A 22723-nucleotide genomic window follows, 5' to 3' on the forward strand; every position below is an offset into this window, starting at 1 on the left:
CTATTGTTTTGGTTTCTTATTTCCTGTTTTCCCTCCTTTACCGCAGCATATTCACAAGATTTCCCAGGATATAAGAAAATAAAAAAAATAAAATAACCTTTAATCCAAACTTTTTTTAGCTCGTGAAAGTTTTAAAAATCTCTTTTTCCATTCACTAAAACCGTATCGTTCCACAGTGTATATCTTTCTTCAGCATCTTCAAAAAGCCCTCACAATATCCACGTTTTGTGTGTGTGTGTGTGTGTGTGTGTATGAGACAGAGAGAGAAAGTTTAAGATCTTTTCGTACCAAGTCTCCTTTTCCCTTTTATTCAGCTTCTTCAAAAAGCCCACCAATTACACAGACAAGGTTCATTTAAAAAATAATTGCCCCATCTCCAAATTGTTTCTGGTCTCTATTGAACCCAAATAATAAAAACATTTAACCGTCCGATTATGATGTGCTCTAAAAATATTTCCAAACCAGTCCTGATTTAAAATTTTAAATCCATAAATATAGTGTCTGTCTCTTTTAGTTCATAAAAAGTAGCAAAGGAAATAAATATGTTTCTTAAAGTATTAAGATGGATAATCCACAAAGTTCATTTCCCACTTTCTTCTCTTATCAACCCAATGTCTAAAATTCATTTCCATTTTGGCAAGCTTGCTGGAAAAGCACTATAAAATCTTAAACTTATGCATTCAATATTAGCTCAAATCACAATATTTATTCAATTCATCCAATGAAATGCTTAAAAAGAAAAATAATTAGTGGGTATTTTATTTATTCTTTTCTTAGCCCCTGCAGATTTTATTCCATGCAGCTTGATAGCCGCTTCAAGGGGGAGACATCCTCTTTACCTCCCTGGTGTGCATCCAATTGATAAATTCTGATTAAATATATATTTTTTAAAAATTATCTTGTCCAAATTGGTCTGATTTCAGTTTACTTTTTAAAGAAGTCACTGCTTTAATGGGGACACATTTTGCTGTGAAGTTTCAATTGCGCCGTGTGTCTGTGTTCAATCTTGGCGCTCTCGCTGCTCCCTCCAGAACTTAGGTGGCTCCTAGAGAGCGTTCTCCGACACCGCTGGACCCTTCAGAACCCAAATGTTCCTTCCGGGATTTTTAGAGAAGGTTCCTCCTCGCAGCAATTAGGTTGCTCAGGACGAGCAATCCCCGGCGTCCACCATAGCCTGCAGCAGACCCAGAACTCCTGGGTTATTCAAATTCTTTATCCATTAGGAATTTGTAAAAGTATGAATGAGTTTTGTATGATACTTGGGAAATTGTCAATACTGAAAAGCAATTCTCTTGAATTAAATATCACCAGATATAGGTATGACTCTGCAGTTATCAAGAGAAAACTATTTTGCATAGAGTGTACTTATACCCACCTTAGAGGGGGTTCTATTTCTGAAGAGCACACAAGATGCCATTCTGAATTGAATGTTAAGAACTATTTAATGTAGCAGATCCTTTATGTAAGATCCAGTAATTGTAGTGAGCAGGAGGTGCTGAAAGGAGAATGTGAGAGGCAGAGCATTCCTGTGAAGGTCAGAATCGTGAGATTCTAGATCAGGCATCCCCAAACTCGGCCCTCCAGGTGTTTTAGGACTACAACTCCCATCATCCCTAGCTAACAGGACCAGTGGTCAGGGATGATGGGAATAATAGTCCCAAAACATCTGGAGGGCTGAGTTTGGGGATGCCTGTACTAGATAGTGTCTTCAGCTGCCATTGTGAATCATTAGACAGTTTTTGTTTTAATTATTATTTTGAAAACAGAAATAAAATTTTTGATAAAATCTGAAATAAAAAATAGCCTCCCTTGGATTTGTTCTCATGTGAAAGATACACGTCTTTGTGGTTTAAGGTTTCTGAGAATAGGATTATATAAATAGCAGCTGCTACAACGTTATCATCAGGCTCTTACACTGTTTGCCTCGCATAATCAACTTTTATAGAAAAATGACTATTCTTGTTAATGTTTCCCACACCTTTTCTGGATGAAAAAAATAAGCCTGGTAATTGCAGTCAAATACACAGCAGCAGCTGAAGTTTGAATGTGAGAATATGATTGGCAGAGCTACGAAAATTTCTGAAAGAGTTAGCTGTTGTTTTTTACCAGTAAGGATTATTTTGGAGCTGCATATTATAATTTTATTTTCCAGTGTTTATAAAGAATCTTGTTTGTTTCATCAGTTTAAGTATATGAGACAAAGATTCATGAAGATGAAAGAGAAAATAGAAATATTGGAATCACTTTAGATCAGGAATCCCCAAACTTGGCCCTCCAGCTGTTTTGGGACTACAGTTCCCATCATCCCTGACCACTGGTCCTGTTAGTTAGGGATGATGGGAGTTGTAGTCCCAAAACAGCTAGAGGGCCGAGTTTGGGGATGCCTGCTTTAGAATATAACCAGACTGATTAATGTTAGATGGTTATTAGTTATAATAAATTACTTGAATTGATCATCTTATTTTAAAATATGTTTGGTAGTCATATTTGTCTGAGTTTTGCAGAGCTGATTTCTTTAAAAAAAAACAACAACCCAGAATGTTACTATAACAGCTATTCACTTCAGTAAAAAAGCAGCAAAAGAAAAGCTCTCCTCCATCCATCTGTATTGCAGTTTCTGGTTAACTGGGACTGAACCTGGCCACAATAAAACGGGGAGGGAATATTGCTATTTTAAATGTCTTCCTCCCACATTGTTCCTTGTTCTTGTTTTTAAATTGTTGTTTTTATTGTATATTACCCTGAGATAATTGTATAAAAGGTGATCAATAAATTAATGATAAAAATCTCTTATATTTACAACCACAGCCTTGCACCTACTCAGACCTTCATGCACACAATGAAAAAGAAAATCACATAAGCTGAAGAGCATTTTTTTTTAACGAGACTCTAGGGAGCTGAATGAAGTGTACTCAAGGATTGTTGTTGTAGGTCTTCTCTGAATAGATCCAGCATGTTGCTGCTTCATAATCTGCCATAAATGTTACTTGGTGTTTGCCAGTGTTGGTGTGGCAAGGATTAGAAGGAAGATGGAGTGAGGTTTACTAGACTGGCAAATTTACATATGCATCACTCTGAAGGCAGCCCTGTTTAGGGAAGTTTTTAAACTGTGATATTTTAAATGTATTTTAATGTTTGATGGAAGCCGCCCAGAGTGGCTGGGGAGACCCAGCCAGATGGGCGGGGTACAAATAATAAATTATTATTGTTGTTGTTGTTGTTGTTATTATTATTATTATTATTGATTATGATGATGATGATTATGATAAAACAGATTTCCCCCCACAAATGTAAACCAAGTACAGTCGTCCCTTGGAAGTCAAACGGAATCCGTTCCAGAAGTCCGTTTGACTTCCAAAACGTTCGGAGGCCAAGTTGGACTTTCAGCTTCCGAAAATCATTTGAAAACCAGAACACTCACTTCTGGGTTTTGATCATTCAGGAGCCAATTCGTTCGGGAGCCAAGGTGTTCAAGATTCAAGGTATGACTGTATAACAAAACACAATCTGTGGGATGTGGTATTACGATTTGTAGGTTCTTTTCTATGTACATGCACACCTATTGAGAAGTTGCCAAGGAAAATAGATGTGCAAATAAAAAGCATAATTTCACAAAAGGTGGGAAATACAGTTGTGTTGAGTCACTTCATAATAATATAAGGAGATCATTAAAAAAAAACCCTGCATTTTTTGGAGACTTTGTAGAATGTAATATGCTGCTACTAATCATAGCACCCCTGTTGGCCCCCCAATTTTTTTATCTTGTTTAGTAAATAAAAGATTCACATAAAGTTCCTGTTTATAATTACATTGTGAAGTTTGGCAAGATACATTTGTCTTTTTGTGTGCATTATAGAACCATGCCAAGTTGAGTCTTTCTTTCTCCACCTCGATCTCAAAATTGAAAGCATTGCATCTTTCTAGAGCCTATGGCTAAATTGTTTGGCTATACAGTCGTACCTTGGATCTTGAAGGCCTTGGATATTGCAAGCCAAACATTTTGGCTCCCGAACGCCACAAACCCGGAAGTGAGTGTTCCAGTTTGTGAACGTTCTTTGGAACCCGAAAGTCCGACATGGCTTCCAATTGGAAGCCACGCCTTGGTTTCTGAATGTTTTGGAAGTTGAATGGAGTTCTGGAACGGATTCCATTTGACTTCCGAGGTACCACTGTACTGACTTTTCCTTTGGCAATAGAGCAACTGAAACTTTTGCCTCTGCTACTTGCAAATTGCCTCCTTGAATGCTAACCAGCAAGTAAAGCCCAACAGCAGTGAATATTCCCAATGCAATAGGGATTTACAGTTGCAATTGAAATTATTTAACCCCCATTGCCAATTTGGTTTATTATAAAAAAATTACAGACTTTCAGCTGTTTGCAATGTGCAGATCAAACAAAAGCAATTGAAATAATGTAGCTCAACACAACGGTTGCTTCAAGTGGGTTCCCCAAATTCAACTGAAATTGCAACTTTTACTGGCTTCTCCAGTCTCACTATTATTCAACCCCTTCATGGCAAGCATCTTTAGTATTTAGTAGAGCAACCTTTCGCTGCTGTAACCTGCTGCAAGTGAGATGCATACCAGACAGGAGCTTCTGGCTGTGTTCCTGAGGAATCTGAGGCCATTCCTCGAGCAATGGCCTCTAGTTCAGTGATATTCTGGGGTTTGCAGGTTGCAAATCCCACCACAGATTTTCTGTGGGGTTCAAGTCAGGTGACTGTGATGGCCACTGTTCCTTTAACTTTGAACTTGTGAACTATTTATCCAATGGTGTCTCTAGGAGCATTCAGTGCCCTCACTATCTTTTTGTACCCTGCTCCTTCTTTGTGAAGGGTGGTCTTTTCTCTTACCTTCTTGGACCATTCTCTTGACTTAGCCATATTTCTAACATGCAGACAAATTTGACAGTCAGCAAATCCCTAGGCAGCGCAGGTATTTCATATGTTCCAGCTCAAGCACACCTGGTGCAATTAATTATGTTGCCTCATTTTGAACTTATTCCTGCACCACAAACCTTGCTAGAAGATATGAGTACTTGATAGGAAAAGACATCAGCTACAAAACCGAGGGTGGGTATTGTCTACTCTCTGGATAAGTAACTGGGGTGGGCAGGCTGTGGAGTGGCACACTGCAGATTTCTGGAGAGCGGTTGTCCAAAACAATTCCTGATTTGTCCTTCAGCTTGGGCAGCTTTGTAATCTTATGTTCTATTTTCTGGCAGCCTCCCAAAGTGAAATGTTTGACTAGAATCTGGCATCCCAACATCACGGAGACAGGGGAAATCTGTTTAAGGTAATAAATAATTTTTATAGCTCACTTCTCTTATTCTGTTGTCAGAATTAAATGCCAGTAGATGAAATGGCTATTTCTTGTGAGTATGTGGGTGGAAGAGAAAGAGCATATATCACTGTCAAATGGTGATATATCCTCCCCAAATGGGAATTACTTCAGCATAAGTACCGTAATTTTTGCTCCATAAGACGCACTTTTTTCCTCCTAAGAAGTAAGGGGAAATACCTGTGCGTCTTATGGAGCGAATGGTGGTCCCTGGAGCTGAATTGCCCAGGGGCCAAAAGCAGATTGTGCTTTTTATTTTACAAAGAGAAAAGGGGGTGTTGAAAGGACCCCGCTCAGCAGCTGATCAGCAGGAGATCGGGAGAGAGATAAGAGTCCTGGCTCCCTTTCAGCCCCGCCCTCCTTTGTTGAATGTGCTGCAGAGGGAGGTTGTTTGTTTCCCCAGGACATGTGACTGGCTGATTAGATTATCTGTCTGAAAACAGTAGAAATGGCTCCCTTTCCTTAAGATTTTTCAGAAATGTGAGTTAAACCCCATAAAAATGGGGCTTTTCCTCTTTGCTTTTCCCCCTTTGCAAAAAAAGCTGCAAAACCTTTAGCTGATCCTCAAAACAAAAACAAAAAAACCCCTAGGGCTTTTCCCTTTGCAAAAAAAGCTGCAAAACTTTTAGCTGATTCTCAAAAAAGGCCTTTTGCCTTTGCAAAAACAGCAGCAAAACCTTTAGCTGATCCTCCAAAAAAAACAACCCCAAAACCCCAGGGCTTTTCCCTTTGCAAAAAAAGCTGCAAAACTTTTAGCTGATCCTCAAAAACAAAACAAAAAACAAAACAAAACAGGGCTTTTAGAGGAGGAAAACCAGAAAAATATTTTTTTTTCTTGTTTCCTCCTCTAAAAATGAGGTGCGCCCTGTGGTCCGGAGCGTCCTATGGAGCGAAAAATACGGTATGCATGAAAAATTTCTCCTGGTTTGCTCAAACTCCACACCAGGCAGTAATGTTTGTAAAACAACAAACAAACAAACAAACCACCCATACAGAAGCCTGTTTTATGATCGTCTGTAGCTGAACCAACCTGGTTAACACAGCCACCTCTCTGCCAAGTACTTTGTTTGCTTTAAATGCTGTTTTATTTGAATCTTGGTAACTATGAAAGAGCAAGTTCAACCTGCTGCAATAAAAGAAGAGAGGCTACAACATCTTACCAAGTGGGCAGGGAAGTAAAGTGAGGAAGTAAAGTAAAGAAAACATGCAAGCCAGACTAAACAAACAAACAAGAAGAATCAGAGAGGGGATTCAAATGACTTGCACCCAGAACTCACCTTCTGTTGGTCACACGTGCACTCACCACATACAGACACAAACCTCCCTTTCTCTCTCAATCTACCCAAATGCATTTCTTGGATCACCTTTCTCTCCCTTAAAAATGCGTGTCCAGGCTACCAGATAGGCAGAGAAGCAATCAGGAAAACCATCCCAATTGCTTCTCCAACACTAAGAGAAAAAAACCTATTGGGGTTTTGCAAACCCACAACAGCCTGAAACAGGACAAAGGCGGGTAGAAAATGACCAGGGAACTCATCCCCATCACTTTCTCCAACTTCCACACACAAAGTTGTGACAAAAGCCCTTTGGGGCATTGCAAGCACCCTCCTTTTGCAATGAATTGGTGGGCGGGGATAATATTTCCTTCTCTTCTCCAAAGTGACCAATAGCAGAGCCAACCGTTTGGGAGATGTGGATCCTGGAGGCAGGGGTCCCAGGGCTGACAGGAGGGCTGGCAGCAGAGCAGGATGGCAGCTGGAGCCCAGTCTGGCGGCTTTGCTTGGTCTGCCCATCCATCACCTCTTTGCCACACTGTGGTTTGCAGCGTCACCTGTCTGTGGCCAAGTGAACTGCAGCGTGACGACATGTTACAATTTTATATTACAGTGGTACCCCGCAAGACAAATGCCTCGCACAACAAAAAACTCGCAAAACGAAAGGGTTTTGCGAGTTTTTAGTGGACTCACGAGACGAATTCGTCTATGGCTCTTTTTCGCAAGACGAATTCGTCTGGCGAGGTACCACTGTAAGCACCGGAGCCTCGCCGCGCCGCGTTTTAAAGCTGCAGCGAGCGAACAGCAAAGCTGTTCGCTCGTTGCAGCCTTAAAACGCAGCGCGGCGAGGCTCTAGTGGGGAGAGGCGGCGTCGGATCGCGCCCGGCCATCCAAAATGGCGGGCGCGATCCCACTCCGCCCCCCCCCCACCGGAGCCGCGCTGTGCCGCATTTTAAAGCTGCAGGGAGCGAACAGCAGCAGGGAGGGGTGTTGTCCATCGTGTCCCATCTTGGATCGACTGTGCATGTCTGGAGATCGCAGACATGCACAGTCAATCCAAGATGGATCGCGCCCATCTTGGATCAACTGTGCATGTCTGGAGATCGCAGACATGCACAGTCGATCCAAGATGGACGCGATGGACAACACCCCTCCCGACCGGAGCCAAAAGGTAAGCCTTTACAGCTCCCTGTATGGCACGGCGCCGCGTTTTAAGGCTGCAACGAGCGAACAGCAATGCTGCTGTTTGCTCCCTGCAGCTTTAAAACGCGGCACGGCGCGGCTCCGGTGCGGGGGGGCGGAGTGGGATCGTGCCCGCCATTTTGGATGGCCGGGCGTGATCCGACACCGCCTCTCCCCACCGGAGCCTCACGCCACCGCGTTTTAAGGCTGCAACGAGCGAACAGCTGTGCTGCTGTTCGCTCCCTGCAGCTTTAAAACGCGGTACAGCACGGCTCTGGTGCGGGGGGGGGCGGAGTGGGGTCGCGCCTGCCATTTTGGATGGCCGGGCGCGATCCGACGCCGCCTCTCCCCACCAGAGCCTCGCCGCGCTGCGTTTTAAGGCTGCAACGAGCGCTCGCTGCAGCTTTAAAACGCGGCGCGGCGAGGCTCCGGTGCCGGTCGGAAGGGGCCCCCGGACTTTCCCCCCCAATTAAATATTAATGCGTTCCTATGGGAAACGGTGCCTCGCAAGACGAAATTTCCGCAAGACGAAAAGTCTTGCGGAACAAATTAATTTCGTCTTGCGAGGCACCACTGTAGTTAGATTCATTACCCACCCTTTACCACAAAGGCCCAGGGCTGGTTAGTGCAATGCAAAATGCAACATTAAAAACAGATTAAAACAAATCACAATCACAACCAGTTGATACAAAATTGTGGGAGCAAAATGGAATGATTGAATTAAGAACCTTGATGAAAGACAGATTAGTCAGAATATATCACCAAATGATATGAGGTTGGACAAGATTACCGGTAGCTGCTTACACTATTTGCCAAGTTTGTGTGCAGTCACCTATATGTAGGTGTACACATGCACACAAATTACTTTTCAGCTATTAATATCAAAAATTTCTGTCATTCCTTAGCAGGCAGTTGTCTGTGCATTTAATTTGTCCCTTAAATCCTAAAGTAAGCAAAGCACATATGAATTCATTGTATAATAATATGTATTTGCATCTTTATTTCAGTTTATTGAGAGAACATTCAATTGATGGCACTGGCTGGGCTCCAACTAGAACATTAAAGGTAGTATTATCTTAAACATATAAACATATAAATGCGATAATCTTGATCAGGTGAAAACTTTCATAAATCGGAAACATTTGTGTAAATATTTAGGGCAAATTTGAATTGAATGAATTGATTTGAATGGTGAATTAAGCACATGCTCTCTAATAAGATTAGTTTCTTGCCTCTTCCAATAAATAAATGGGACCTAAATGTGGTTTCATTGTTTATTTTTTTAACCCAAGCTGTATTTTTGTGTTCTGTGAAAGTTTTGATTTCTCTGAGGCATATGCCCCTGTTCACCTATGAAGTGGATGTGAGAGTTTGTCTTGTTAAGGCAGAAGGGAGTATTGGGGAAATGGAATAAAGCCTATTCCACAGTACGGTAATGCTGGAAATGGTTTGCTTTCCCCACCATAGGCTTTGCTCCATAGACTTAAAGCAGCTTCCCTTGTCAACTCTGAGCTAGGCAGAGAGAATATTACATAAATCAATGGATCGCAGCAATGGAAGACAGCCAATGTAGATTCCCCTTCCCTGCACATTCCTTTTTTCAAGCACATGCTTCAAATAAAGCCTTAAGATTGCCTGACATCGTATCTTTTACCCCAGAATAGCCCTATGATTTTGAAATGCCATAAATCTATTTTCAGTATTTATTCTCAACAATTTACATAGGAGCCTTTGGTGAAGTACTTTCTCGGTAGCTTTTATGTCAATCCATGTAAATCAACTTTTTATGTAAATCAACTTGGCTTCTGCAAAGGGAAATGGTTTAGAATCTTTTGAATGAGTTTTTTATTTTATTTTTCAGATAAGGGCTAGCAATTAACTAGCATAGTTAACTAGCTAGTGAAAATATGAATATGTATTAAAAATATAAATTATGGACTACCAAGTTCAGATATCCCACAGGTATCTAAGGAAGTAATTTTGAACCGCCTACCATTTCTTACTAAAATGAAGTAAGAATGCTTCATCTCTTTTTGTTACGGTTGCATCAGTTGATAATTAGCTACTTTATTTACTTATTGCAGTTCCATTTTTACTTGTTTATCTAAAGTACTTACATACCCCTTTTCGTTTGAAATCAGAAGGCAGTGAACAATGAAAAATACACTAAAATTACAATTCAGAATAAGAAAGTCAATAGGCCAGGGCAGACATAAAATTAATAAATACAGTAAATTGGTACTAATGGGCAGCAAAAGCAAGGGGATATTAATTAGCTTTTAGGAAGCAGTGAAATGAAATTAGTGTTGGTGCTAGCCTTAGTTCAAAGAGGAGGTGATTTCATAGAGAGGGCGTAACGACTGGCACTGGCGGAGGAAGAGGGGGGCAGGGGGAGCACACCGCCCCTGGCGGCGCAATCCCGGTGAGGTGCCATCGCGGCTGCCCCCCTGTCCGCACTGGGCGCCACGCCCCCACAGGTGGCGCACAACGCCCCCACGACGTGCGCCAGCTACACCCCCGCCTGCTCTCCACCCTCCCCCCGGTGCCGGAGCATGAAGCTCCGCCACTGACGGCTGGAAAGGCCTTCCCTCTGGTTGCTGTGAGACAAACAGGTTGCAAGCACATACAGTGGTACCTCGGGTTACAGACGCTTCAGGTTACAGACTCCGCTAACCCATAAATAGTACCTCGGGTTAAGAACTTTGCTTCAGGATGAGAACAGAAATCGTGTGGCGGCAGCGGGAGGCCCCATTAGCTCAAGTGGTACCTCGGGTTAAGAACAGTTCAGTTCCAGAACAAAGCTACAGAACAAATTAAGTTCTTAACACGAGGTACCACTGTACGTGCAAGTGGATGGTAGAAATTCAGTCCTTAATATAGCCCATATATACAATTTGTATTTTATGAACTGTAGAATGAATTTCTGACAGAGACCAAGGCATCCATTTTTAAAGATGAATCCTCAAAGCTTCCCCCTAAGATCACGGTTAAATTGGGACTTGAGTCTGGCTTCCAGGACCAAGTCCACCAAGATCAAGCTGCTCCCTGTTAAACGTATAGTATTATGCCAAGCTCTGCAAATATAGTACCAAGGTTGTGGAAAGGTTTATTTCATATCCATTTTATAATCCGTTGGCATTACTCTTAATTTTTCTTGGTACAAATAAATGTTTATTTTTGCAAACTGTTGAGCTTATTGTTCTTTAATATAACTTTGAGATGGCACCAAGCAAGTAAGTTCCAAGGAGATTTTAGCTGGTACTCTATGCAACATTCTTAGATTTGATATTTCTTGTATTATATCCTGCTTTAGGGATTGCTGCTTAATAACTACAAATAGTTCAGAAAAAAATATTTCAAATTCAGTTTTGCTGAAGAGCCATTATATTTTTATTGCCATAATTTAGATAATATTCATCTATTGAGGTACATTTGTGAAAAAAGAATAAAACCCCAAATATAATAGGTGATAAAACTCAAAATCTTGCAGTTGGGGGTCATGATTGAAGAAAATGCATTTAAAAATCAGGGTGCAAAGAAAGGTTTATACGCTTTTTTTTTACCTAAAATATGTGAGTCACTTCTTTTTCTTCCCAAAATGAAAATATTTTAAAATCTCATAAATCATAAGCAAGGTTATTCCTTTGGTTCCATTTAAAATTTTCAAAGAATATAAATGGGCAAGCCTGTCTCTGGAATTATTGCTGATACCTTGAAATTAAATGCTTTAGATAAGGGTGGGGTGGGGTTTTTTTTTTTTACATTCTTTATGGAAAGCTCAACATTTACTGAACGTTTTGTGCTAGTATTCAATATCTTTGCATTTCGCCTTTGGTAAATAATAAACAAGAATGCTTCTCTGATGTGTAGACATTTGAGTTGTTCAACTTCTTTGACTGAATCCACTTCTTTATCTTTTCAGGATGTTGTCTGGGGATTAAATTCTTTATTTACTGTAAGTAACAAGTGCACTGGCTGAGATCTTTTCCAGTTGGCCTCATCAGACTTGCCCTTTGCAAAAGAAAATAGTGCTTCCAGAAGAGTTACTGTGTGAATTTGGTGTTGTAGGGCCTGAAATATCATCAGCCTAATTATGATGGCATAAGCTTCAGTGAACTAGAGTCTCATTGCATGCACTTGATTAAAGTAAGACTGTACTGCACTAAAGCTTATGCCCTAATGAAATTATTTCTCTTCAGAGTGTTACAAGATTCTTTGTAGTCCATATAAACATCAGGAGCCTACTTCCCCTAGCATAGGCATGTCCAACAGGTAGATTGTGATCTACCGGTAGATCACTGGATGTCTGTGGTAGATCACAGGTAGATCAGTGGCTCCCCCCAAAGAAGCTAAAAAACTTTGGTTCCCTAAAAAAACTCAATATCTTTACCCCGCACCCCTAAAATGACCTGAACCACCAAAAACAGGGGTTTCCTTCCTTAAAAAAAGCTCAGTGCTGCTTTCCTCCTCCCTAAAGAAGCTCAACAACTTTTGTGTGAACCCCCCAAAACAGGGCTTTCCTTCCTAAAAAAAGCTCAACAACTTTGACCTGAACCCCCCAAAGGGGGTAGATCACTGCCAGTTTTTGGAAGTTGGCCACCCCTGCCCTAGCATATCACATTGACAAGAAAGGCATTTTGGCACCTAAGGTGAACTACAAGATGGCACATTCCTCCCTGTTAAAGAAGAAGGGGAATAATGATCCACATCGGGATCTGCTGTCCCGGTGGATCCTGGACCGACCCTGACTCTTCTGTAAATTTGGCATTTTAAGTTTATGTTGTGGTTTTATTGGGCTCTCAGTTAACTTCTGTGGATGTTACCTTGTGTAACTACAGTTAAACTTCTGGGATGATAAGATCTGAATCTATGTACTTTTCTGCTGCTTCTTTAAATGAACATTTCTGTGATCAAATATTCATGCTATTTTTCTGGAAAGTAAAAGGAAGGATAAATAAGGTCTTAATTGCTTTTCCCTTTAAAGTTACGTAGTTACAGCATCAGATGGAATATATTTCTGCTCTGCTGTCCAACATGCAATCTGAAGTAGAGATTCATTTTTATGTCTTTGAAGCTGGGAAAACTAATGATTATAAGGTATTGACAGTCTACTCAGGGGAAGTTCATTTTTATTCAATTTTATTAAAGGTTTTCAACATATAATAAAAACCAAACAAAGCTAATATCCAAAAAAGAGCAAAATAATAAAAAGGAAAAGAAAAGGGGACACACACACACACACAAAAGCAACATTTTATATTCTTTCAACCTTCTATCTTAATTTTCAGTTCACAAACATCTTCCCAGCCTCACACCCTGAGAAAAACCACTCTATTCTGTCTCTCAACACAGATCTCTTCTATCATTTTTTTCTCTGTATGTATCTTCATATCATATTATCATCTCATCTCATACTTATAAGTAATATTATTTAATATTAATCAAAACAAACCATAAAAACTTAAATAATAAGGGGGGAGAGGTACTTCCACCTTCTATCTGCCAATTATATATAATACAGTTATTTCCAATATCGGCAGATACACTTCATAGTAACTCCTGGCTGTAGGTGGCAGGCAGCTTTCTGCCATCTGCTAATGGTATTTCTTCAAATTTCCTCTGCAGGCCTCCAACATCTCCAGTTCTGATACTCAATCAGTTCAATATGACGTTTCATTTTAGAAGGTCCCAAACTAATATTTCTCCAGTTTCTTATGGGATACTTCTTTTTGTGGATTCCAGCACATCTCAATAAAATGAGAGTTGACATTTATTTGCCTGATGCTTATTCAATAAATCATAACCTCGTGCTTTTCTCTCCTGCTTTTCCAGTTTTTTTAATCAATCTTCCTTCAGGAGATAGGCAACATTTTCATCTGACTTCTCTTTAAGGACATTTCGATGTGAGCAATTTTTTAAAAAATGATTTTCGGCTCGTTGAATTTACGACAGGCACTTTCCCCAGCAATATTTTTGTATCTCTGTCTTCACACCGCCATCTGCTGGGTTGAATTTATCCTCTCTTTCTGAGTCTTCATAATTCATTAAAAATGTTTCCACTTGTTTTTAATCCAGACTCACATCACCTCCCATATGTCTCATCTGCATTCCAGTGTAAGGTTACCATATTTTTTTCAATGAATCCAGGGACACTTGTCAACTTCAATGGATTTTGTTTGGGGACTGATTTGTAAATCCGGGCACTCTCCCCGGGAAACGGAGACGTCTGGTAACCTTATTCCAGTGTCTCTAACCATACTCCAAAATTCCAATTTCAACTGCATTAACTGCTCTTTAAGCACTTGTTACAAGAGGCCCAAAATCAGCCTTCATGATCACTGGATTTCTCTTCCAGAGCTGTGATACAGCTGTAAATTCAGCCACCATCTCTCATCGACTCAAAACAAAGAAACTGCGAGTTATCAAGTACATAAATTATAGTTTGTAGACAGTTGAAAAGTAAGTCACAGTCCGATCTACATTTTTCAAAGTTATCAGATATTTAGAGCATCTTGAGGACATTTCCAGCCTGTTACGATATTTTATATTATTTTTGTAGCCCTTAGCAACCTTTATCACTGGGTGCTATTGACAAATAGAGAGTCCAGTTTACTTTTCTTTCCAATCCGTTAAAAATAATTAACACAATGGAGATGCAAACCCGACGCCCTCATTTCAGGGCGATTATTCGGTGTATGAGCTGCTGTAACTGCTTGTTCTAAGCTCCCCTTCCCCAGAAGTTTAACCTTCCTCCCCATAACAATGGGCAAGTATCTCTTCAGAACTGAAGCTGGCTTCTCAGGTATTCTGACCACCTCTTATTAACAAATAATTATCCCTGATGGCAGACAAGCTAGCGGTGGATTCCCTTCAGCTTCCTGTGCTCCACCAGAAGTCTGAAACAGCATCATTTTTAAACCTCCCTTGTAAATAATTATGCACCCAGGACCATCTTTTCTACGTCCAAGTTTTCTTTCTACTTCAAAGGCAGACTTTGTGAATTAACCGAATTGTGTGTGTCATTCCCCAATTCAAGCACATTCTACATTATAAACTCAGAAGAACCATGAGACATTGGAAAATGTAATGCCTGACAAGCTGTAGAATCTGCATACTCTGAACTCTTGGCTATTGGCTGTATATGTGTTTTACGATGATTTATATTTCAAGAAGTATCCACATCTTCCCCCGCCCCCCAAAAGTGTAAACAATAGATTGTTTCAGATCACAGGTTCTGAATACTGCTCAGATTGAATAGGCTAATGACCTCTTCCCTCAGGGCTGCTGGTCCAATCAACTTGGGGTGCCTTGGGCAGCTTTTATGTAAAAATAAAAATATTGTTTGACCTGATCACATATAGCATGTGCAATTCAGGTCTGAGCTATGTTTTTAAAGCTAGTACAATATTTTATTTTTGTTTAAAAGACACCACATTTTGGGGGGTTGTTTGGGGGATTAAAAAAAAATACCCATAATGAGTGACCGTGATAACAAGAAAAGCAGAATGTGGTAGTTGCGATTTTATACCACTTTCAGCACCAGCCACTGCAAAAATAATTGCCAGACAATCTTCTGTTTCCATAGTGATCATTTCTTTCCCCTCCTTCTCACAGTGACTTAATTAATGCATAAGATTGTCAACTCTCAGGCTGCTTTGATTTGAACAAGGTTAAATTTTAGCCTTCGTGCAAAAGAGTAGCAGTGTTTGTTGCAGTGAGCATTTTGGAACTTTGGACCTTATTATCCAGTAAAACTAGCTAAAATTAGTCGTACCTGAGACTGCAATCCTACACACACTTGGAATTAAGCCTCATGGAAATAGTGGAAACCCCATTGAAACCACTTAAGTCCTATTGCTTTCATAGGATTTATAGTTCACTTGTATACATATCTATTTTGAAGGAATTCATTCAGGTACAAATTTATAGAATTGCAGCTTTATTTTAACTAATTTTAGCTAGATTGGGAGTGTTGTTTTCTCCTATAGGGTAACTTGATCATTGTTTTTATTGAGTGAAAAGTTAATGGAACTATGGACATATTTATTTTGTGGAGATGTAATGTTGACGTGGTTGCTTGCTTGGAACTGAAGTATTGCTCACCCAGTTCTTGGATAACAGCATGTGTGCACATGCACACGCAACCTGCCGAATGGTGAACCTTTGTTGAAATGGAGGAGTGGGTGTTCATAAGCTGTTTGTGATAAGGCATAGCAACCTGATTCTTAAAGTCTTAAAGTAAAAAATTGCAGTAGGCCTCCCTAAGGGCTTTGATTTGCCTTTAGGTTCCAGATTTATTTATCTAATTCTTATGCAGCTGTTGCTCTGTGCTAAATTCAATCTCTTTGGCTCAGTTAAGTGTCACAGATCACCCTTGTTCAGTCATCATGAATGGGCTTTGGACTTCTTGCACTCATTCCTCCCCTTGTACACTTCATTTTTTTTTGCAAATATGTTTTTATTTTCCATCAACAAACAAAATACAAATACGTTCCTCAAATAAAGTTTCACAATATTACACAAACTCCGCCGAGTTTTCCTGACTTCCCTCCTTCCCCTTGTACACTTCAATTCTTTTCCTCACTTCCTGGTTTATGTTAACCATAGTTTACCAGAGTATATGAATTGGGCAAACAATGGTTGTTGGAAACCATAATTCAGCTCCAAAGCAGACTTCGAACCGGGTTTGCAATGCTATTTTGGAGGCAATGTTAGTGTGGTTAGTCCATTGTTTTTACAATTCTCAGAAATCTGGTCAAAAAATTATGTTGTCCATTCCAACCTTGTAACATTAGAACAGCAACAGCAGTCGCCCAAGTTTTCTCAGTTATGATTCCAATACTATAGAATCATGAAAGAGATTGAAAACTTATTTCCTGAGCTTTCAGAGGGTAAGAGATCTGCCTCTTTCATGTCAATTGGCTTTTTCTCTGAGGCTACTGGTACAGCTTTGTGGGATTTAAAATATATATTTCTGCTGTTGTGACCAGCTACTTTAAACCACTAGGGAAAGTGGTATGAAAGTATTTAAAGTAAATAAGTGAGGGAAAGAATTAAGAGTGTAAATGGAATGGAAAGAACCCAAGGCACAGCCTGTTAACTTGGTTGTGATATCTGAACCAGGTCTTTGCAGACACCCTAATAGTTAAACATTGGTATATAGCCTCTGAATGTTTAGATTTTCAATTTGGAGTTATAATGAATTTTCGTATATATAAGAATTTTAGTTAAATTCAATGGATGGCGTTCCAAAGATCTCATTGAGTCAGTCCAAGAGCTTGTACATTCTATATGAGACATCTGACTCACATCATAAACAGTTTGCCGTAAGGTAGAAAGGGTTGGTTTCAAAGTTCATTTGTGTGATAGTTATAGCCAACCATTTCCTTAAGTGTCTGTTTTCTCTTCAGGATCTCTTGAATTTTGATGATCCTTTGAATATTGAAGCTGCAGAGCATCATTTACGTGACAAGGTGAGTAGCAATGTACCAGTTACATTATCTTGTAAGAATATGACTCAATTTTCTAATCTCTTTTGTAGCCTTTGACAGGGAATGATTTCTGTGCATCGATATTTAACAAGCATCATTTTAAAAAAGTATTCAATTTATTCTAAGGATCTTCGATCTGCCTTCTCCACTGCACAATGATATGTCATTAACGTTTGTGCAGGGTGCTGATCTTCTCTTTCTTGATCTCTGTTGTGGCACAACCTTAAAAGTGCAGTTTCAGCAACTAATATTACCAACGTTTTGGATATCAGTTAGTGAAGTGTACTTAGAATTGGCAAGTGAAGCAGTCATTCACCCGTTGCCATTTGGTAGCACCTGTCTTCGTGAGCAGGCTTCTCAACAATGGTGACCTTCAAAACAAAAACAAAACCCCAACTGGGTTGTTCAAGGTGAGCTGTGAGTTAGCTTTTCACGTATCACTGCTCACTGGAATTAAATCTGAAATGACGTTTGCTCAAATGTCTCATTGAAATGGTAAGTCTTTCAATCAACCAATCACTGGTTTTCAACAGCTCCTCAGCCGTTTGGCTAAGAAAAAGTGTAAAAATCACTGATTTTCATTTCACAGTAATGCCAAAGTAGCACTACCGTGTTTCCCCTATTTTAAGACACTGTCTTATATATTTTTTCCCTCAAGAAAACACACTATGGCTTATTATCAGGGGATGTCTTATTTTTAATTACATAAGCACGCACAGAACGATGGCGCTGGAAACTTACCAAGCAACGGCGCTGCTGCAAGGCTCCTGGGGAGCTGGTTAGTCCGCCTTGTCCCTGAAGGCTGGAGAGATTTTATTCTCCCCCCCCCCTTGGGAGGAGCAACAGCCAACAGAGAGTTGTGGCTTTCCCCCCCTCCAGTTCAGCCTGGCCGCAGGTGGCTCATCGTCACCGTGCACCCGCCTCACCAGCCGGCCTAAGCAACAAGCGGGAGCCAGAGCAGGTGGCTGGAGAGATCAAGGTGGGCGCTGGAGTCACTGGCGAGCGCTCAGCCCCCAGCATTTAAAGGCATGGCTCTCCCGGGAGGGAGGTGGGTGCGCACTTTCTCGGCCGGCCGGCCGGCCACTCGCTTTTTATTCCCCAAACACACCAAAGTCGCGCTTCGTCCTCCGTGCACCCTACTCGATGCGCGCAGTGGAAGGAGCTTTGGTTTGGGGGCGGGCAAAGATGGGGGGGAGGTGCTGCTTAAAGAAAAAAAACCCGAGCCATATGCAGTCAGAATCGGAAAGTATCGAGTTGGTGTGGAGGTTGCCAACTTTAGAAAACAAAAGCCCAGCTGCGCCCCCTGTGCCTTTAACGGGAAGTTGAGCGGAGCGTGGAGGCAGACTGCTTCGTAGGCATGAGAGAAGCTGGATCAGGCTGGAGCTGTTGCCGGGGGGCGCCGCGTCCAGCCCCACCTCTTCCTTGGCACCCTCCAGAACTGCGCCTATCACTGGCTTATTTTCGGGGTACAGCTTATATTTCGCAAATGTGAAAAAATCCTGCTATGGCTTATTTTATCACTACGTCTTAAAATAGGGGAAACATGGTATGTACAGTTGTACCTCAGGTTACGTCCACTTTGGGTTACATACTCCCGTAACCGTTTTTCGGCGCGCGTGGGGTTTGCGCATGCACAGAAGCGTTCTGTGCAGTTCGCAATTTTCGGGTTACGTACTTTTCGAGTTACGAACGGCAACCAATTAAGTACGTGACCCGAGGTACCACTGTATGTTGCTTTGTGAATTACCATTTCAATATTAGTGAAGTGTCTTATTAGTGCTGTTAAGTTATAAATAAAAAATGAATATGTGAAATTGGGTCCCATAGCACAAGTTGGGAGTCAGGTGGATCTTGGTTCCCCAGCTGGTTCTTCCTACTGGAAGGGGTTAATTAGCTAACCTATATATATTCACCTGAATGTATTGTTAGTCCAGTGACTGTATTAAGTATAAAAGAACTTCTTAAGCTTTTCTGTATGAAACTGCTCTGTAAAGCTGTGAACTTTGATCTGCATTGTACTTCTCTCTGGCAAGCTTTGCCTTACTAAGTGTCTGGAGATAACAGTAGACCTTCCACAGACAGTAGAGCTGTCCTTGCAGAGAGGAACTGTTGCCTAGGTCAAGAGATAGGATGGCCTTGCTGGAGTGCACATGAACCAATTCTGGCTAAATGTCATTTGCCTTATATGTACAACAGGAAATGTTCCTTATATGGACAAGAGGAAGTTTTCTGGGGTGGGAAGAGAGCCAGAGAACTGTCTATAAGAACTGTCTGAAATTTGACTAGTTTTGTACTTGCTTGGCTATCTAAACACCGAAGTACCTCTGCATGCAGAATAATAAATCTTTCTCTCTCTGAAGCCAGAAGCCTCAGGTGTTTTCTGCTTCCATGTTTTCTCACTGGGCGCAACAATGGGAACCCGTAGGGGCAAATAAGGCTCCACTACCATTCGTATGCGTCAAACCAGTCTGTGACACCCAGGGTTCATGTTTCATTCAGAATGATACACAGTGGAGCCTGCGGTGTCTTAATGGTATATGGTTTATTTCCACATATATACAACCTGAGCCTACAGCATCAGTATCCCAAGACGGCCTTGCTTCCCCCATAGCCGCAAACCTTTGATTCAAACAGAAATCAAACATCACTCGCTCGGGCTTCCTAATCTGCAGCTTTTCTGCTAGCTTCTAGCTCACATCACTCAACTCTCAACTCTGGCCTTTTGTCCTAACTACCCATGAGTTGAGGGAGGGGGCCCTACCCATTTGCCATCTTGCACAGACCACCTTCCTTTCCCCCCTGTTCCTTAATGGCCCATCACCCAGACCAGCACCTCACCAGGAAGCTCACCTGGCAATTAAAAGAATTAGAAGGGGGGGCGGGCATTCAGTCTTCACCCCCCCCCCCAAAAAACCCCTCCTAACTCTACATGAAATACGGAAGCACAAGCTTCAGGTGTTTAAAGTTTCATATCTCTCTGCACAATCTAATGTAGTGAATGATACGATTTCATTTCTTTACATGTATTGGCCGGCTGAAATGCGTATATTTCCAGGTGCAGATGCTTTCTTTCAGCAAAAATGTTACCAATATTTCTGCAGACAAATCTTTCTCTCTTCCTCCCCCCCCCCCCCCCGGTGTAGGAGGATTTCCGATCTAAAGTGGAAGATTACATTAAGCGCTATGCAAGATGATGAAGGGAGAAGGCAGGACCATGGATTGTGTACACAATGTTGATTGGTAACTTGATAAAACATCAAAAAAAAACCTGGAATGTGCTTGTTCTGTATCCATGTTGTTCTGAAGACGATAACAAGCTTCAAAATAGTTCATGTCCAATGGTGAGTTCACCGTCAATACAACAAGAAAATTGTGTATGTTGGTTGGAGAAAAGGTTGTTTGCCTAACTCTTTACAATGTTTTCTTTTCTGAAATTGTACTGTATATCTGGAATTGAGATATGCTTGAAACTTAAAAGAAATCACTATTAAGATTATTTTTGCTTTAAAAATTATTCACGTCTAGTAAAAATTAATGGTATGTTTACTGGAACACTTAAAATTGGCAATAAAATTGGTCTTTATAGAACTTTTAAGATGCATAAATATTTGCCTTTGCTGGAACTGAAAAAAAAGTCCTGCACTTGAGCAAAGCTAATTGCATAAAGCTAGTTTATACCTACTGTTGAAGTTATTATATTTAATTTAACTTTTTTTAAATTGCTGCTTTCTCTTCCTTTTTTGCCTACAGTGTTTTTAGTTTGCATTTATTGTGCAAAGCACTTACTGAAACCAAGGCTGATTCTATGGCCTACATATAAATGCAGTGTGTTATTTTTAAAACCCAATTATTTTACATGGAGGTGCAATGAAAGGGAAGTGTTTTTTTTTAAAACTATCTTTTTTAAATTTTAGATTTTGCCGTGGAAAGTTGATATTTCAGACTATTATATAATAAAGTAACATGAAGTTTCAAGTAATAACTTGGGAGAACTACCCAAAGCTCTAGCACCTAATCCATGAGAGCAACTTACTTCATGCTGCAATTTCATGATCACACTTTTGGAAACCAACTCCTCTGGGATAAAGGCATAGTTCATGAAGAGTGCTTTTTAAAGCCTACTTAGCTAGCTAGCTCTATATCAAAGAATGTATATATCAGATTGCAGCATGCCTTTTGGGTGGGAGGGTGCATGTACCTCAGGAACTAGTTCAAAGCAAATGCCACACACAATGTGTGTTTATTATTTTAGCCTACTTCTTCCTGACATGTTGATCACAGCTGATACTGTAACTGGCCTGGGAATCAATTGAGAGAGCCATAGTCATCAAATTTTATTTAGGTTTCATACATAAAAGTGAAATGTATTTTGGGTTACTGTGATAAATTACCACTAAAGCCAGAAATGAATAAATGTTTGTGTAGTTTCATGCATATGTTGTGCAAAACATTTCCTGCCTCAACAGTTACCTGTGCCATATGAAAGAATCCATTTAAATTCATCAGGTGCTTGTGATTTGCCATTACTGTAAAAACTGAAAACTTGGATAACAAAAGCCCTGAAATCGCACCATTGTTTTCATAGATTTTATCAGTGTAAGACATTTGGCTGTGCAATTGTTACAATGTAGCCAAAGTTATATGCTTTTAGGTCCCATCGATTTGAATGGGAAATATTTAAACATAAGTTTAACTTTCCTTTTGCCATCAATGGTACTTACAAAGTACTTAACCTTTGGCGGGATTGTACCTAGTATGTCTTAAAGATCTGTTGCAAAACATATAGTTCCTTTAACTTGCAATGCTGCTACTCAGAACTTGGGTAAATGACCTTTTCTAGTCACTGATGTTGGTGTGCAGAGTTGGGCCTCTGAGAAATTATTCAAAGATATTCCTTTGAATCTATAAAGCAATGTGTAATTATATTGAAAAGTATGAAAGAGATTATTCCTAATCAGGGCAGTTTTCATGAGAAGCATTTCCCCCTTTCTTAAAAAGAAAATACTGAAACATCAGGAAAGATAAGAGCCACTGCACATTCATCTTTGAAATCAGTAACATGAATATAGCCTGAAGGACTGTTTCCCCTGTTAATGTATAATGTGGAAATACATTTCTTTAGGTATGATTAAAGTTATCCATAGTTTTACCATCTGCTGATTTGTCCAATAAGTGACCATCCAGTCATGTCTCTGGGAGGAACGTTTCACCTTAAGAAAATATCCTAAAATGGGTGCTCAGTAATTCATGCTCTTTGATATTGTGTTGATGTCAGATACTAGTTTTGCAAAACAAAAACTGGGCAGCAAGAGGGTGATCTGAAAGTAGGGGGATGTTGACATCAGTCCCTTGTCATGGTCAGATCACTTCCTGTTGAGATTCAGGCTTTCAGCACATTTTCCCCTCCACAGAAGTGGGGAACCTAGGAGAATGGGCC

The 22723-nt window shown here is 40.5% G+C and overlaps 1 protein-coding gene across 2 annotated transcripts in view; it reads left to right on the plus strand.

Annotated features, from left to right (window-relative positions):
* Positions 1-22435, plus strand: part of UBE2F (ubiquitin conjugating enzyme E2 F (putative)) — a 32733-nt gene extending 10298 nt beyond the window's left edge. For both annotated transcript variants that reach the window (XM_033171157.1, XM_033171166.1), the window contains 5 exons: positions 5224-5294; positions 8803-8860; positions 11718-11750; positions 17206-17268; positions 20430-22435. In XM_033171157.1, coding sequence (XP_033027048.1) covers positions 5224-5294; positions 8803-8860; positions 11718-11750; positions 17206-17268; positions 20430-20480 — 276 coding nt within the window. In that variant the 3' untranslated portion in view covers positions 20481-22435. The remainder of the gene's footprint in view (positions 1-5223; positions 5295-8802; positions 8861-11717; positions 11751-17205; positions 17269-20429) is intronic.
* The last annotated feature ends 288 nt before the right edge of the window (positions 22436-22723 follow it).

Source organism: Lacerta agilis, chromosome 1 (assembly GCF_009819535.1).
Source record: "Lacerta agilis isolate rLacAgi1 chromosome 1, rLacAgi1.pri, whole genome shotgun sequence".
In the NCBI taxonomy this organism is placed as follows: Eukaryota; Metazoa; Chordata; class Lepidosauria; order Squamata; family Lacertidae; genus Lacerta; species Lacerta agilis.